The 15,699-nt window shown below is 49.3% G+C and overlaps 3 protein-coding genes across 9 annotated transcripts in view; 2 read left to right on the forward strand and 1 right to left on the reverse strand.

Annotated features, from left to right (window-relative positions):
• CCDC51 (coiled-coil domain containing 51) overlaps positions 1-11,704 on the reverse strand; it is a 26,350-nt gene extending 14,646 nt beyond the window's left edge. Inside the window, exons 1-6 of one of the 4 annotated variants that reach the window (XR_006965398.1) lie at positions 9,821-11,704; positions 8,781-8,894; positions 4,842-4,999; positions 4,323-4,453; positions 1,509-1,657; positions 166-451 (exon numbers count right to left, since the gene is read on the reverse strand). Coding sequence is in view for 3 of the 4 variants with exons in the window: in XM_047097702.1 (XP_046953658.1) it covers positions 1,509-1,553 (45 nt within the window). In the remaining variant the exon portion in view is untranslated. Of the gene's footprint in view, positions 1-165; positions 452-1,508; positions 1,658-4,322; positions 4,454-4,841; positions 5,000-8,780; positions 8,895-9,820 lie in introns of those variants that run through there. The other 3 variants (XM_047097702.1, XM_047097701.1, XM_047097703.1) reach the window with 3 other exon arrangements.
• ATRIP (ATR interacting protein) overlaps positions 1-13,628 on the forward strand; it is a 14,195-nt gene extending 567 nt beyond the window's left edge. Inside the window, exons 2-13 of one of the 4 annotated variants that reach the window (XM_047097693.1) lie at positions 1,616-1,746; positions 2,869-3,039; positions 4,869-4,987; positions 6,185-6,342; positions 7,708-7,806; positions 8,121-8,250; positions 8,434-9,123; positions 11,698-11,834; positions 12,001-12,089; positions 12,522-12,602; positions 12,809-13,061; positions 13,467-13,628. In XM_047097693.1, coding sequence (XP_046953649.1) covers positions 1,616-1,746; positions 2,869-3,039; positions 4,869-4,987; positions 6,185-6,342; positions 7,708-7,806; positions 8,121-8,250; positions 8,434-9,123; positions 11,698-11,834; positions 12,001-12,089; positions 12,522-12,602; positions 12,809-13,061; positions 13,467-13,534 — 2,126 coding nt within the window. In that variant the 3' untranslated portion in view covers positions 13,535-13,628. Of the gene's footprint in view, positions 1-1,615; positions 1,747-2,868; positions 3,040-4,868; positions 4,988-6,184; positions 6,343-7,707; positions 7,807-8,120; positions 8,251-8,433; positions 9,124-11,697; positions 11,835-11,997; positions 12,090-12,521; positions 12,603-12,808; positions 13,062-13,466 lie in introns of those variants that run through there. The other 3 variants (XM_047097692.1, XM_047097694.1, XR_006965397.1) reach the window with 3 other exon arrangements.
• Positions 13,629-14,149: 521 nt separating this feature from the next.
• TREX1 (three prime repair exonuclease 1) lies at positions 14,150-15,589 on the forward strand. The gene is made up of 2 exons (XM_047097707.1): positions 14,150-14,272; positions 14,582-15,589. Exon 2 carries the CDS (start codon positions 14,603-14,605, stop codon positions 15,545-15,547), a length of 945 nt encoding a protein of 314 aa, XP_046953663.1. The 5' UTR covers positions 14,150-14,272; positions 14,582-14,602; the 3' UTR covers positions 15,548-15,589.
• Positions 15,590-15,699: the final 110 nt, after the last annotated feature.

Raw genomic sequence — 15,699 nt, forward strand, 5'->3', positions numbered from 1 at the left:
ACCAAGTTCTTGGTTCTAGGCAAAGATCCTTGGAACACAACCACCATCATCAGAACCGTCACTACCTACCCATGGGGACCCATTCTTGTGACAGGTTTAAGAGGCTTTAGATCTAACGAAGATTACTGTCCTCCTTGGGCCACATGAACATAAGAAGGGCCTAGCTGAGGCAAGAGATGAAAAAGGTTTATTCCGTTATACAACCAGTAAATTGTACTAGGTGTCCAAAACCTTAGGAACTGCAGCACACTTAGCAATGAACAAAAGACAAAAACTCCTTTCTTCGGGAGCTTACTTTCTAGCTGGGGAGTGAGTGAAGTCTTGTGGGGCTCACAGAAGGAGAAACGTTTTGAGGGCATCTTGCATCTGTACTTGGATATCTCACAGGCATCTTAAATCCCACACATTCATCTGGAAGTCCAGTCATTCTCCAGTATTGCCAGCATGGTGCCTGGCAAAGCAGACATTCAGAAAACGTTCATTAATGACCAAATATTCTGTACAACCGTGACTACTACCGGTCTCCATCAGGTGGCACAAAGCAACAGTTCCTCTTCCTTGACCATACATCTAATCCCTTGCCAAGTCCTGTAACTTTATCTTCTTTATCCATCTCTGGAACCCATCCTCTTTCCATTATCTCTACCATTCTCCCTGATCTATGTTACAGTCATTCCTTCCTCTGGATGATCATCTGCTAAATGGTCTCCCCGTTGCCAGTCTTGACTCCCTATAAGTCAGACTTCACACTACAGCCAGAGTGATCTTTTCAGAACTCAAATCTGGCTTTGTCTCACATAGATACAAGTGCACATCCCTGCTGAAAGCCTTTTCATAGCTTCCCACTGTCTCCAGTATAAAGATCAAAGTCCATATCATGGCCTACAAGGCCCAGCATGGTCTGGCCCTTTCCCACTCTCTCTGGGTTCAAGCCACACTGACCTGCCTTCATTTCTTGAATTCTCCCGACTTCCTTACAATACAAAAATTGCACATTGCTGTTTCTCATACACGGAGTATTCTTCCCATCCATTCCCCATCCCCACTCATCTGCTTAATTCCTGCTTGTTTAGCTCTCACCTCAGTCATCACTTCCTTGGGAAGCCTTCCAGTCATTCCAGTTGGATCCATATACTTGGCTTTCCTATACTTGTTCTCTTGTGTAGCTCTTATCACAGTTGTAATTTTACATTTATTTAATTATTTTTGAATGTCCTCTAAGCTCCATGAGTGTAAGGACTGTATCCATTTTGCTAACCACTGTACCTTTAGAGACTAGACTGTGCCTGGTGCTCAGTAGGTATAGGTATAGGTGCTCAGTAAATATTGTCGAATAACAGATCACCAAGTTCTGACCAGTGAGGTTCCCACAGCACCTTTTCAGCCTTTAGATGGTACTCTTAAAATTGAGGGGTGGGGAGTAGGGGGAGGCAGGATCTGTCGTTTCATAAGGATCATTTATGAGTTTGAATCACGTTCTTAGGTTGGAAAATACCTATACTGCTTACCAGATCTTTCTCTAATTTGCTTTCAAGAGTGATTCTTTTCAGCATTGACTGGCAAAAGTGGGAAAGTGTTGGATCCAGAAAAGTATATGGGAACTGTTTTTTTACAGATGTTCATAAGGTCCCCAGATTAGATGGGATGTCAAAAACTCCTGCAGGGAAAAACAGAGAATATGTTCCTGTTAAAGAGAATTTTGAATTAGAGGTACTTCAGGCACAATACAAAGAACTTAAAGAAAAGGTAAGTGACTTGTGGTTTTATAGCTAATGTATGCACTTATGCATGTGTTATAAAGCACCGTAGAATAAACTATATAAAAGTTTTTTTTTTAATGTTTATCTATTTTTGAGAGAAAGAGAGTGAGCAGGGGAGGGGCAGAGAGAGAGGGGGGGAGACACAGAATTTGAAGCAGGCTCCAGGCTCTGAGCTGTCAGCACAGAGCGTGACACAGGGCTTGAACCCACGAACCTGTGAGATCATGACCTGAGCCAAAGTCAGATGCTTAACCAACTGAGCCACCCAGGTACCCCTAAAATATATAAAAGTTTTAAAACAAGAGTCCAGGGGCACCGGGTGGCTCAAGTCAGTTAAGCGACTGACTCTTGTTTTCAGCTCAGGTCATGATCTCATGGTTCATGGGTTCGAGCCCCACATCGGGCTCTGCGCATGAAAAGTGAGGAGCCTGCTTGGGATGCTTTCTCTCCCTCCCTTTCTGCCCCTCCTCCGCTTGCTCTCCCTCTCTCAAATAAACTTAAAAAATAAAGTAAAACAGGAGTCCAGATTCATCCCCATGAAATGAGGGAAGGCTGGGGAAAGAAAGCCAGAAAATGTAAACTGGAAGAAACCAAATCCTAGTTCCTAACAACTAGGCAACAAAGGAAACTGTACATCAGATCCAAAAAGTGATACAAACTTTCTGACAGCACTGAGACAAATTTATAGCATATGTCTTTTATAAGGAACACAACATCATAATGGCTACTGTATTTGTTAGCAGTTTTACAAAAAAGCAGACATCCTTTATGTGACCATCTGTAGGTCCCTAGGAAAACTAGAAACATAGTATGAAACTTGAGATCTGTGAAGTGTGTGACCCAGATTGTTTAATACTTAACTAGAACCTACAGAATCTGCATGTGTGAATGACAGTGTCTCCTTAAGCTTTCTGAATGTCACCTGTCCCACAAATGGGCCTAGCAGACCATAGTGGTAACTAGTTGGTATGGATATATTTTGAGAACTCATCGGTCTGTAGAACATAGTTTACATGTGCTTTCTCTGTCTCCCTAGCTATATGTTGAAACAAGTACATATATACCTTTCCCTTATAAGCTTTTCACAAGATTGATTTTGGATTTACAGATGAAAGCAATGGAAGAAGAAGTTCTCATTAAAAATGGAGAAATAAAAATTTTGCGGGACTCATTGCATCAGACAGAATCCATTCTAGAGGAACAGAGAAGATCACATTTCCTCCTTGAACAAGAGAAAACTCAAGTGCTCAGTGACAAAGAAAAGGAATTTTCAAAAAAGGTGACCCAGAACTGCTTCCCCCCCCCCTTTTTTTTCCCCTTGTTCTAGACACAAGCTTTGCCTGCTCACTGAGTTCTTTTAGAAGCAATAATGACCAAAGAGCCTGTAAATCTTCCAGGAAGATTTCAACAGTTTTTTTTTTTTTTTTGTCTTAAATAATTTCTAATATATCCATATACTTTTTTTCCAGGCTCTGCATGAGGTTTGTAAAAGGACTTAGTTGAAACTGCTTTGCTGTGGTAGTTGTGGTAGGTGGTCTTGGCAGGAATAAATCAATAGCTTAGACTTTCCAGAAATAGACTTAAGTAAGAGCTTTTTGGCAGATCAGAAACTCAGTTGACCTAGCTTAGGCCAAAAGGAAATGTATTGACTTCTATACCTAAGTCTGGGAAAAAACAGGTGTGCTGGGGCCTTGAATGACTGGAGGCTTGCCAGGATTCATCTTTACTCCCTAGTCTACCGACAGACTCCATTCTTATGGTAAAGGATGTGTTCTCCAGAAGCTCCTGGGCTCCTATTTCATAGCTCCAGAGCAGACTGAAAACTTGGGCTCCTTCATCTCAAGGCTCTAATTGTTCTAACCTGGGTCAGGTGCCTGTCCCTGACCCAGTCACTGTAACCACAGAGATGACAGCTCCCATTTAAATCACATAGAGGTAGGGAGGGGCACCTGGGTGGCTCAATCGGTTGGTCATCCGACTTCGGCTCGGGTCATGATCTCACAGTTCGTGAGTTCGAGCCCCACTTTGGGCTCTGTGCTGACAGCTCAGAGCCTGGATCCTGCTTCAGATTCTGTGTCTCCCTCTCTCTCTGCCCTTCCCCCATTCACGCTCTGTCTCTCTGTGTCTCTCGAAAATGAATAAACGTTAAAAAAATTTTTTTAAATCACATAGAGGTAGGGACATGATTGTTTCTCAAGGGAGGGAGTTGCTGTTTTGGGAAGAAATTAATAGGTGTCCATACATACTGCCACTTTCCTTCAGCACTTCCCAAGGCTTCAGTCTCAAGGAATGGATCTTATTCTGCCATCCATTAGCAAATTAGCAAACTTTAAAGAAGCACTAACCTGTGCCCAGCACTAACAGCAGTAGTTTTCCTTCCGCATCCATGATGAAGAGCAAGGGAGTTGTAATCAGACAAACTAGAGTTTGAATCCTGGCTTTATCATATATGATAAATGGCGACCTCAGGGTAGTGACTTCAGCTCTGTAATTCATTTCCATTATCTGTCCCAGGAAATAACTAGAAAGGTTGCTGTAAGACTTAAACAGCCCCACACTTACTGTGACTGGTGCTGTGACTGGTGCCATACAGGCACAGAGTGTGCTCAGGGAATAATAGCAGTTACTGCTGGCCATGGGCTGGAGCAGGTCTCCCCGTGCTGCGTGGCGTTTTGGTAAAATTTCAAGAAGACCTGGAATTGTGCACCATTATGTCCATTAAAAGGTTAACATGTTACTGTGCGATAAGGCGCCTCACCAAGCTCTAGGCTGGGCATTTCACATTCATCCTTCCTATTTAATCCCCCCTAACCACAAAGACAGGGGTTTGTGTTACAGATAAGCCAAAGTTTAAAGAGGCCAAGTAAATGGTATTTGAACCTTCACAAACTACCTTGCAACAGTTCAGGTCAAAATGTCTTTCTAGAATACCATGCTGTCTTTGAGGAGGAAGGAGAAAGCTTGATATTATAGGGCATCTATGTCACAGCAAACTTTTATACTTATTTCTCATTGTTTGTTTTCCTTTATGAGCTTGAGACTTTGAAGCCCAGAGATATTTTTGCACGTATGATGGGTTACCATGAGTATGTTGCTTTTGCCTTCCAGCTCCAATCATTGCAGTCCGAACTCCAATTTAAAGATGCTGAGATGAATGAATTAAGGACAAAGCTTCAAAGCAGTGAACGAGCAAATAAATTGGCTGCTCCCTCCATTCTCCATGCCAGGTAATGATGATGCTGGAAGGAGAGTTGTTTTGCATGGTTTATTAGAAAGTCTGAGTAACAATGTCAGGTTAGTCTTGAATGAAGGCTGTTTAAACTTTGCCATTTGGACATAGATCCTCTTTCCTGAAGGCCTCAAAGGTGGTTTAGATGAGGCTTGAATGGTTTGGTGCATCACCGCATAAAGGCCTCACACTCTAGAAGGGCTTCCTCTATAGGACTTTATACTCAGGACTAAAAAAGGGCTGGAAAGATGCTCTCTAAACTTTTGGGGTGACCCAGTCTTCATTTTTATGTAATGTGTTTCAAATAATCAGTTTTGCCCCAAGTATGAGCGTATTTCAGTCCCAACTACTTGGAATATTTTTTCTCATTTACTGCCTTGGGACCTTTGTCTAATAGCCCCTGCCTTTGCTGTAGATGTGATCAGCTTGTTAATGGTCCTGTCCTGCACCTTGCCTGCCAGAGAAGTCTGGCACACCGTTGATATCAGCCTTGAATTTTGAACAGTGTGGGTCAGTGTGTCTTTTCTGAATATTGAACATTCTGCTGCCTTTGTTCATAATGGACAGGGTATGAAATTAAACTCTTTTTGCCTAGCTTAGTCCAAATAAGACAGGAGAGCAGAGGGGTCCATCCCCACCTCATCACACGTCTCTGACAGAAGGCTCTTGGTGTTGTCTGATGCACTCGGGGGGGGGGGGGAGGTTAAGACTGCTTCCCTAACACAAAACCCCTGGCACTGAGGAACGGGCTGTTTTCAAGTTGCAAAACACAACAACACGCCTTTTAATAGACCTTCTTTCTACTGAAAATCTTTGAATCCAGCCCCTGGGAACGATTAAATAAGAGGCTGTTCCATATTAAAAAGATTTTGGTGGAATTGGAAGTTGTAATGGAATTATGGCCAATGTTTTGGGGTGATTATTAGAAGAATACAGAAATGAAAGAGTTTTTCCACCATCTGGATCAAAATGCCTTGAGTTTTGCACTGCTATCCTGACTGACAAAGAATGACTAATATATAACAGATAAAAACCTTTGGTCAAAGCACCTAGACATTGGCCATGGGCTGGAGCAGGTTTACCATTTAAACATTTAAACATGAAAAGTTTAACATTTGTTAGAAGTTTTATAACCAGGTATTTTAAGTGGTTTTAGCAGAATCATTACTTTGCTTTCATAGTTAACTTTTTCCAGTCCTAGGAAAAGCCCTTCTGTGGCTATAAAGCCAGAAGCATGTTCTCCACAATTCGGAAAACCATCTTTCCCTACAAAGGAGTCTTTTAGTGCTAACATGTCCCTTCCCCACCCCTTCCAGACAGAGCCAGGATATAAGTCCCTGGTGGGCAGAGAGGGTAAGTCAGTCTGTCTGTCATCTGTTGCCGTGTAACCGATTATTCAACCTTGTGGCTTAAAACAACAATAAGTACTCCTCCTGGTTCTGTGGGACAACAGTTCTGATAAAGAGGAGATGGTTTGTCCCTGTGGGGACTGGAATCACTGAAGGCTCGTCTGGGGCTGGAGGATCTATTCAGAGTGGCTCACTCACATGACTGGCAATGGAGTTCTTCTCCACATGTGGGTCTCTCTACGGAGCTACTTGGGTGATGTCATAACCTGGTGGATGGCCTCCTCTAGAGCTAACAAACCAGAGAGAGCGAGGTGGAAGCTATCCCTTTTATGGCCTGGCCTCAGGAGTCCTATAGCATCACTTTTGCCACATTCTGTTTGTTAGAAACCATGTTCAACGGGAAGGAAACTAGGCTGCACCTTTTGAAGAGAAGTGTTTGTAGAATTTGCAGGCATATTTTAAAACCTCCCCAGTCACCATCCATTGATGTGCCAGAAACACAGCTAGTATCAGGTACCTGTGTTCCTTTCAGCCTTGAGTTTATACAGCTCAGTCCAGACTGAGAGCATGCTACTGCCTTATAGAGGGACACAGTCTAGCATTGGTAGGTTTTTACTCTGAGAATATGCTGTGTCAGTTTATCTTACCATTCCAATACATCACCTCTCTCCTACCACCATCCACCTGTTCAAGTCGTTGGCCCTCATGCCACTTCTGAGGACCTCAACCACTCACATTTTTGGTACCTGGCAACTACAGGAACAGTATAGGATGGTGTTGTGGGCAGGCACTGGAGCCCACCAGCCTGACAGGAGTCCCGGTCACACTACTTACTGGCTTGTGTGATTGGAGCAAGTCCCTTAACCCGTGCCTCAGTTTCTCTATATGTAAAATAGAGGAGATGACACCTCCTCTTCGGGTTGCTTTGAGGAACAGATGAGCTAACATGGGTACAGCTCTTAGAACAGGGTTTGTCTGGCACATAATAAGTGTTCGTGGTTACTGCTTTCATGTTATTGCCTCATTTTAAAGTGGAGCAAACAACTTTCTTTTCCTTTCCTTGTATGAGTTCCTGTTTTTCATGAGGGAGGCAATGATGCAAGGGTTCTTGAGTTGCTCTGGTTCTTGATTTGATCCAAGGTTGAGGAAGTAGAACAATCTCTGTTTTAAATTCATTATGGGGTGCCTGGCTGGCCCAGTCCATAGAGCACATGACTCTTGATCTTAGAGTTGTGCGTTCAAGCCCCGTATTGGGGGTAGAGTTTACTTTAAAAAAAAAAAGAGAGAGAAAAAAATGAAACTCGGTACGTTCAAGAGTTTTGATATGCCTGTGCTTTTGTGCTCAAGTTTTGATTCACATTTTATTTAGTTGTAGAGAATAAGAGCCACAATCTGGGAGGTGACCCCATTAAGCAAGAAGAGTCGCAGAAAAGACTTGACAGCTGGATGCAGAGATCAAACACTCAAGGTACCAGAAGCCCTGCTCCATGTGCAGGAGGCCTGCACAGCTCTGGGCATCCTCTGCGGTGCTATGGTAGAATTGCCTCTGAGAAGCAGCACCCCAGGCAGTCCTTCAGAGGGGCCAGGGGAGTAACAGTCTGTGACTTAGCAGAAGACTATAGCAGTTACATCCCAGAGCCCTCAGCACCCACAGGCATCTCAGTGGGGCTTAGTGGCAGCTTAGAGGACAGTTAGCATCCAAGGAATCCTCACTTTTCCTTCTGAAGCCACAGAAAAGGCCTCCCTTGTCAGAACCTTCTAGAATCACCTTGTCTTTTGCAGGTTCCATTTTGATAAACCTTCTCCTGAAGCAGCCTTTGATCCCAGGGTCATCCCTAGGTCTGTGCCACCTCCTGAGCAGTTGTTCTGAGGCTCCTACCAGCACCCTACTGCAGCCACTGGGGTATGGCAGGTAAACCTCAGACTCCTGAAAAGCTGGGAGTTCCCAGGAAGCAAGTTCCTTTCTGGTCCTGGCCAGCCTGGGAGGTCTGTGTGCTGGGTGGGGAAACTAGAGAATTTGGTAGACAGGTTGTTTGGGGCCCTTGACCTTGTCTCCGCCTCACACTTGTATGTTTTCTTTTGTATTTGCTGCTAGTACCTTGACTGGGATTTCAAGCCTGAGGACCACAGGTTCTCGCGATGGGTCATTTCCCCACTTGGCCCTGAGAGAAGCACAGAACCTGGCACTTACTGGATTGAATCTGGTTGCCAGGGATGAAGGCTCATGTGATGGAGACCAAGCAGAGGGAGGCAGAAGGGCCTTCCCACTCTGCCAGCTTCCTGGGGCCGTGCATCTCCTCCCCCTGGTACAATTCTTTATCGGCTTACACTGCCAGGCTCTGCACGATCTGGCAGCAGTCAAGAGAAGTGGAGCACCTGCGGACTCACCGACAAGTTCCTCCTACGTGAGCTCTGGGGGAGAGGCCAGCCTTGAGGACTTACTTTGCAACCTGGAAGGCTTCTCTGTGGCTTCACTTAGTGTTCTTCAGCACCTGGTGTGCCACAGCGGAGCGGTCGTCCACCTATTACTATCAGATGCAGGGGTGGATTCTGCCGCTGGGGAAGGAAACCAGAGTCTGGTTCACAGACAAGATCATGGGGATGTGTCCTCAGTCCCAAGGGGGCTTACTGATGACCAAGGCCAGCATCCACTACTGAAGATGCTTCTTCACCTGTTGACTTTCTCTTCTGCAGCAACAGGTCACCTTCAAACCAGTGTCCTGAGCCAGTGTCTTAAGATTTTGGTGAAATTAGCTGAAAATGCTTCCTTTGATTTCCTGCCCAGGTATAACACTGCATGGCAGTCATGATTCTTTGCAGGTCTCACGTGACCTCTTGAGGTCTATCTTGCGGCCCTTATACTTTGCCCACATCTTAGCTATACTGCTCAGGGCTAAGCCTTGGTTTTGTGTTCTGAGGCTGTGTTCAGGGTGTTTTGAAGTGATGGAAAGTGGGGCCAGGTGTTAGGAGAACCAAGGAAGTGGTTTACTTGGCTGAATTCTGCCTCTGTACAGCAGGTAAGCAAAAGACACATGTAATGAAAGGCTTTTAAGACATTATGGAAAAGTGTCCTGCCCCCAGGACAAAGACTGAACCCAGAGCCTTGAACCTAGGCCGTGGATCAGGTGAAGACCATGTATCACACCACATTTAAGTTTGGTGGGGTTCCCTAAGGAAGCAGAGGGTGTGGGCAGCCCATAAGCTGACCTTACTGGGAATCAGCTCATCCTCATTGTGCCCGACTCTGGCACAAGCCATAAGTTACCTGTTCCTTCTAAGGTTTGTTGGAAGTGGTTGTATAGTGAACCTAGCTCATGAACACTATTGTCATAAATTCTTAACTTGGGATTCCAGAGCCTCAAGACTGGGAGGAACTGTAAACACCATCCAGCCCATCTCCTCATCCAAAAATCCTGTCTCCCCCCTCAGCATGCCACCAAGAGGCCAGTTCTATTTGGATCAACTTTGCTGGCTGCACTTACCTTAAGCTTTTGTCTCTGAGCTTAGCATACTTGTTTCCCTAAAACACTTCTGGATCCTGGTTTCCTTCTGAAGATATTCCAGCTGGTATGGTCCATCCTAGGGGTGGTCCTCAGAGCCGGGCACAGTACTGCAGTGTACTGTGGGCGATACAATAGGTACAGAACTGTCACGTGTCTGGCATGGACCTACCTCATGGTGGCTGGTTGCTTGTTTCATATTTGTTGAATGAATTCCAGGAAGCACTTTATTACCAGTTCTCTTGGTAGATACACCATCATTCCCTTTCTGTTGGGCTTGTCCACAAGGACATGAAAAAACAGCTATTTGATGGATGCTTTCCATAGGCCAGACAGATGCCTCTGTTCACCAGCTCATGTGACACCCTCAGAGCCCTGCATCCTCACACCTAGCATGGAGCCTGGCTCACTGTAAGCACTCAGTATTTGCTGTACGAATAGAGAGAACATACAGGGCGAGTTTCCAGCTGGTCTCCTTGACTTGCCCTTGATCACGGTCTGGCACCACCTCCCACTCAGTGCTTCAGAATTCCTACATCTTGCAGGAGGATCCCCACTACCACACAGCTTCCTGCTCACCTTGGAGTGAAAGCTAAGGACACATGCCACCAAAGCTCTAAAGCAGTATGTGATGCAGCACAAGCAGCCAGGCAGGCAGCAGTCTCGGAAAGGGCACCTTTGCCTAACCGGGCTTGAGGACAAATCATCCCCTCAGACCCACGTCTTCCTACCGTATCTGGTGTAGCCATGGTCCTGGGTCATTTCCAGGGTACTGGGATGGCAGGGGCTTTTGAGCAGAGGTCTCATCCCCAGCTTCAAACAGAACAGTAGGACTATTCTCTATTGTGTGTTTGGGGGTTCTGGAAAAAAAATTTTTTTTCTGCTATCCAAAAATAATTTAGAAACCACTGCATCATATATAAAGATGGATTTTTCTTGCAGATAGTTTCAGGGACTTTAGTGGATTACAGACCATTCTAATGACGAAATTGAGTAACCACCAGGTTAAATCCCAGTTTCCCTCAAATTTCCACACTCTGGTGGCTGAAAACATTCAGCTTACCCACTGTACAGGATTTGCTCTAAAATGATTTCACCCCAAATAACGAGGCCTTGCTTCCTAATGGCATACTGAGAAATACTCTTAACCCTTGACGGCATGTGCTAAGACACTGCAGATGCATGAAGGGGAACACATGTAGAATTGCCCTCTCCCCATCCACAAGGCTATGTGGGTTGAGCAAATAGCAGTGGTTGTCTTGGGACTTGGTTCCTTAGTTCTCTTTGCCCGTGAGACCTTGGAGAGAGTGTGCCCAGAGCCCAACACCCGTGCACACCCCAAGTGAGCACCTTCTCATAATTGGTAACGGGAGCTGGTATTTGCAAAAACAGTCTGCCAGCAAGCAAGGGGGCTCATAAGATCCAACCATAGCCAAGTACACATTTGTCACTTCTGGAACCTGGCCAGCCCTCTGGTTAGTAGGCTTATAACATTCACACTCGTTAAGACCTCCCTCCCTATTTGGGAACAGAGGCAAGAAAGAGCCCAGGAGAGTGTGGAAGCCAGGCACCCCAGGTCCAGGGAAGCATCCCCCATTCACAGGTGGTACTGGGCCTGGCAAGGGCCTGTCCTCTCTAAGCCACAGCAATATCATGGTGAAGGCTAGTACCCACTGGTTCACAGGAAACAGATATCCCAGCAAGTATGTGGTGGTTGGCCAGCATTTGAAGCCGAGTCCGAACCACAGCTCCTCCTTGTACCTGCCTGCTCAAAATTTCCCGTTGCCTCTGGTGAAAAGTGAGGATGGTTGTGGGATTGGGGTGCCAGTGTCCCGTTTCTCTGGGCCCCTGTGCTTTAGGTTCCAGTGTGTGTTCCGGGTACTGCCGCAGTGCCTCAGCCCCGAGAGCCCCCTGCCCAGCGTGCTACTGACTGTTGAGCTCCTTTCCCTCCTGGTGGACCACGAGAAGCTCGCGCCTCAGCTCTGCTCCCCCTCAGGTAAAGCAGGGCAGGGGGGATGGGTGGTTGGGCGGCTCCTGCAGGTTGGAGGGAAGGGTGGTGGCAGGGACAGTTCAGAGGCCTCCTGAGGGCTTCTGCAGCTTGTGCCCTGGGCTCTGGGTAAGAAGGGGACCCTGAATGAGAGGTGGGGCGTCCTTTTCAGAAGGCTGCCTCCTCCTGCTGCTGTACATGTACATCACGTCAAGGCCTGATAAAATGGCCTCGGAGACACAGTGGCTTCAACTAGAGCAAGAGGTAAAAACTCCAGAGCCTCACCACCCCACCCCACCCAAGGGCCACTGTTCCTCCTTCTTCTGGGGAGAATGGAGTCTTAATGCATTTTGGTAGCAAGAGTTTACCTAGCTGCTAAGAAGGTGAACTCAGTTTGGGGGCTCCATACTACACAGGTACAATACAGGTGGACCCCAGGGTGTCCCAGCACTTGGCAGGGCTGCCTAATAACTGGCCCTACCCTGGCTTGGGGCCTGGAGGCAGGTGGGTTGCTGGTGAGACAGGTATTGATCCTGAGTCTAGCCTGAGAAGGCCCCACACCGTTCCTTGGATGTCACTGTGTGGATAGGCGGCTGCTAAGGGAACCTGGAGCACTTGTAGGAGAAGCCTGAGAAAGCCCTCACTGTGATCAGGCTCTCGTTCTGCCACGGATGGAACAGTCTGCTCTTGTTCTAGGCCGTGTGGCTCCTGGCTAAGCTTGGTGTGCAGAGCCCTGCCTCCCCAGCCACTGGCTCTGTCTGCCAGTGCAACGTGGAGGTGAGTGCACGGGCCAACGGCGTGGCAGCTCCGTCAGGGCGGGGGAAGGTGACCCTATGCAAGCACGCCCCTGCTCCTTGTAACCCTGGTGCCACCGCTCAGAGCCCTCCTTACCTGGGGTGGTTAGGAAAGGTACTGTCCAGCTGAGCAAGCTGTTAGGATGCAGGAACCCTGAGACCTGGCCTCAGTCTTTGCCCTCTCCCTAGGTGGTCAGAGCACTCACAGTGATGCTGCACAGACAGTGGCTGACAGTGCGGAGGGCGGGGGAGCCCCCGAGGACTGAGCAGCAGAAGCGGACTGTGCGGTGTCTGCGGGACACAGTGTTGCTGCTGCACAGCCTCTCCCAGAAGGATAAGCTCTTCACTGTGCACTGTGTGGAGGTCCTACATCAGTATGACCAGGTGATGCCAGGGGTCAGCATGCTGATTCGAGGGCTTCCTGATGTGACAGACTGTGAAGGTAAGCCGGCAGGAGGACCCCTGCCTGCCCCAGCCCACATGCGGGGGTTTCCCTGAAGTTCACGGACAAGTCAGACTTCCTGGCCTTAAGTCAGCAGTCCTCTCTCCACGCAGCCTTTGCTGGCACTGGGGTCGCACTTGTCTTACTGCTCTGGGTCTTCTCTGAGCTTATCAGGCTGCCTTTTGCTTGTATCTGTTGAGTTGGCCTAGCAGAGCCACAGTTTTTCCAGAAACATCGCTGTCTGAATTGCCTTTGTATCACTTTGCTTGCAGTAGCTGAGGGAGCAAGGCCTGGGCGTGGAAGGGACTGGTTAGTTCCTGCGGGCGTGGGGGAGGAGCGGTGGGTCTCCCCCCAGTGCCCGGCACCTCCAGGCCTTCACCACACAACCCTTTTCTCTTGGCTCAGAGGCAGCCCTGGATGACCTGTGTGCCACTGAAACGGATGCGGACGACCCTGAGATGGACTGTAGCTGAGGCCAGTGAGCATGGAGCCACATAGTGGCACCAGAACCACTACTTTCCTCTCCGCAGCAACTGATTAAAAGCAGTGACAGGCTGTTTGAGAACACGCCAGCCTTTTGATGTTTCCTGAGTCTGATCTGTGTCGGCTGAGTGGGAGGGATGGTGCAGGAGCCAGACCCAGGGAAGGCTAGGATCCTTCTTCCCGTCCCTGGCTAGAGCTGAGAGCCTGTCCCCATAGTAACAAATCTGCCCTGAGGAAGGAGCCCTGCCCTGCCTGTGGAATTGTCCTGAGTCATCGCTTTGGGCTGAGGCCATGGGAAGAAACCATCCTGTGGCAGGGGAGGAGACAGCCATCAGCCCTGGCCTATACCAGGGAGACCTGAGAAAGTGGGGCCAAGGAGTGGGTGCAAAGTGGCCACAGCAGGGGTTCCCGGCAGGCGTGAGTCCTGGAGCTAGCCTTCCCTGATGGCCTGGGCACACTGCCCTCATCCTCTGGGCTGGTTCTCATGGTATGAGGGCTCTGGCACATTGTGCCAGCCAGCAGGCCCACAGCTGTAGGTCTGAGGCCTTCAGGGAGTCACGAGGGGGGAGGCTGGGGAGGGGCAGACCTGGCAGGCTGACAAGCAGGGCGGGCCTCGATCAGGACAGCCCATAGGCGGGCTCACGCTAAGTTTCGCTTCCCGCCACTGCTGCCAGCAGCAAGAACCAGCCAGACTGCACCCCGAGTCATTGCTGCCTGCCTGCTACTCGGTAAGTGAGGACCCCTACGGGGATGGGGCAGGGTGGAAAGGCCCCACCCCCCCACCCAAGCCCAGACTAGGTGGGCGCTAGAGGAGGAGCCAAGCCTTCCCCCAGATAGTTGAATGTGCTGGTCCCCCTTAGGAAGCCACCCCACCTTCTCTGGCTTCCTGCTCTGGAAACGGGTCTTAGAGCTCACCGACAGTGCCTGCCTGAGCAGAGAAGGCCAAAGATGTGTTCCTGCCCGCCCCACCCCCACCCGCCTCAGCTCTTTCCACTGGGCACTCATATAGCCCCTCCCCACCCCATGCTCCTCCCCAGGCTCGGCAGCAGGTACCCACCATGGGCTCGCAGGCCCCACCGCCGGGTCCCGTGCAGACCCTTATCTTCTTGGACCTGGAGGCCACTGGCCTGCCTTCCTCCCGGCCCAAGGTCACGGAGCTGTGCCTGCTAGCCGTCCACAGATGTGCCCTGGAGAGCCCACCCACCCCTCAGGGGCAGCCTCCCACAGTGCCCTCGCCGCCCCGGGTGGTGGACAAGCTCTCTCTGTGCGTGGCTCCAGGGAAGGCCTGCAGCCCAGAAGCCAGTAAGATCACGGGCCTCAGTACAGCTGTGCTGGCAGCACATGGGCGTCAACGCTTCGATGCCGACCTGGCCAACCTGCTCCAAGCCTTCCTGCAGCGCCAGCCACAGCCCTGGTGCCTCGTGGCGCACAACGGCGACCGCTATGACTTCCCCTTGCTCCAAGCAGAGCTGGCTTTACTAGGCCTTGCCAGTGTTCTGGACGGTGCCTTCTGTGTGGATAGCATTGCTGCCTTGAAGGCCCTGGAGCAGGCCGGCAGCCACTCGGAGCACGGCCTAAGGAAGAGCTACAGCCTGACCAGCATCTACACACGCCTGTATGGGCAGGCCCCGCCGGACTCCCACATGGCTGAGGGGGACGTCCTAGCCCTGCTCAGCATCTGTCAGTGGAGGCCACAGGCCCTGCTGCGCTGGGTGGATGCTCACGCCAGACCCTTCAGCACTGTCAAGCCCATGTATGGGGTCGTAGCCTCTGCTGGAACCAAACCAGGACCATCTGCCACCGCAGCCACTGTATCCCTGACTAGAGCCAGGGACACTAGTCCTAAGCTTGGCAGGGGCAGGAAGCCCAAAGCCCTTCTTCCAATGGAGGGCCCTGGAGCCTCACCCAGGGAGGGCTTGCTGGCCCCACTGGGCATGCTGGCCTTCCTGACCTTGGCAATAGCCACACTGTATGGGCTGTCCCTGGCCACACCTGGGCAGTAGGCCAAGAAGGAAAGTCTGACTAATAAAGACGCCCCCGCAGCACTGAGTGGCCACTCACCTCTACCCTCCTTGGCAGCCTTAGAGCCTCCTGCACCTCTGCCCACACACTCAGGCACCTGGGGAGGGGGACACGGAGGGTGCCACAGTCTTTG

This window comes from Lynx rufus, unplaced genomic scaffold, assembly GCF_022079265.1.
Source record: "Lynx rufus isolate CCGP_SWC_20201006 ecotype Redwood Valley unplaced genomic scaffold, mLynRuf1.p SCAF_4, whole genome shotgun sequence".
Taxonomy (NCBI): domain Eukaryota; kingdom Metazoa; phylum Chordata; class Mammalia; order Carnivora; family Felidae; genus Lynx; species Lynx rufus.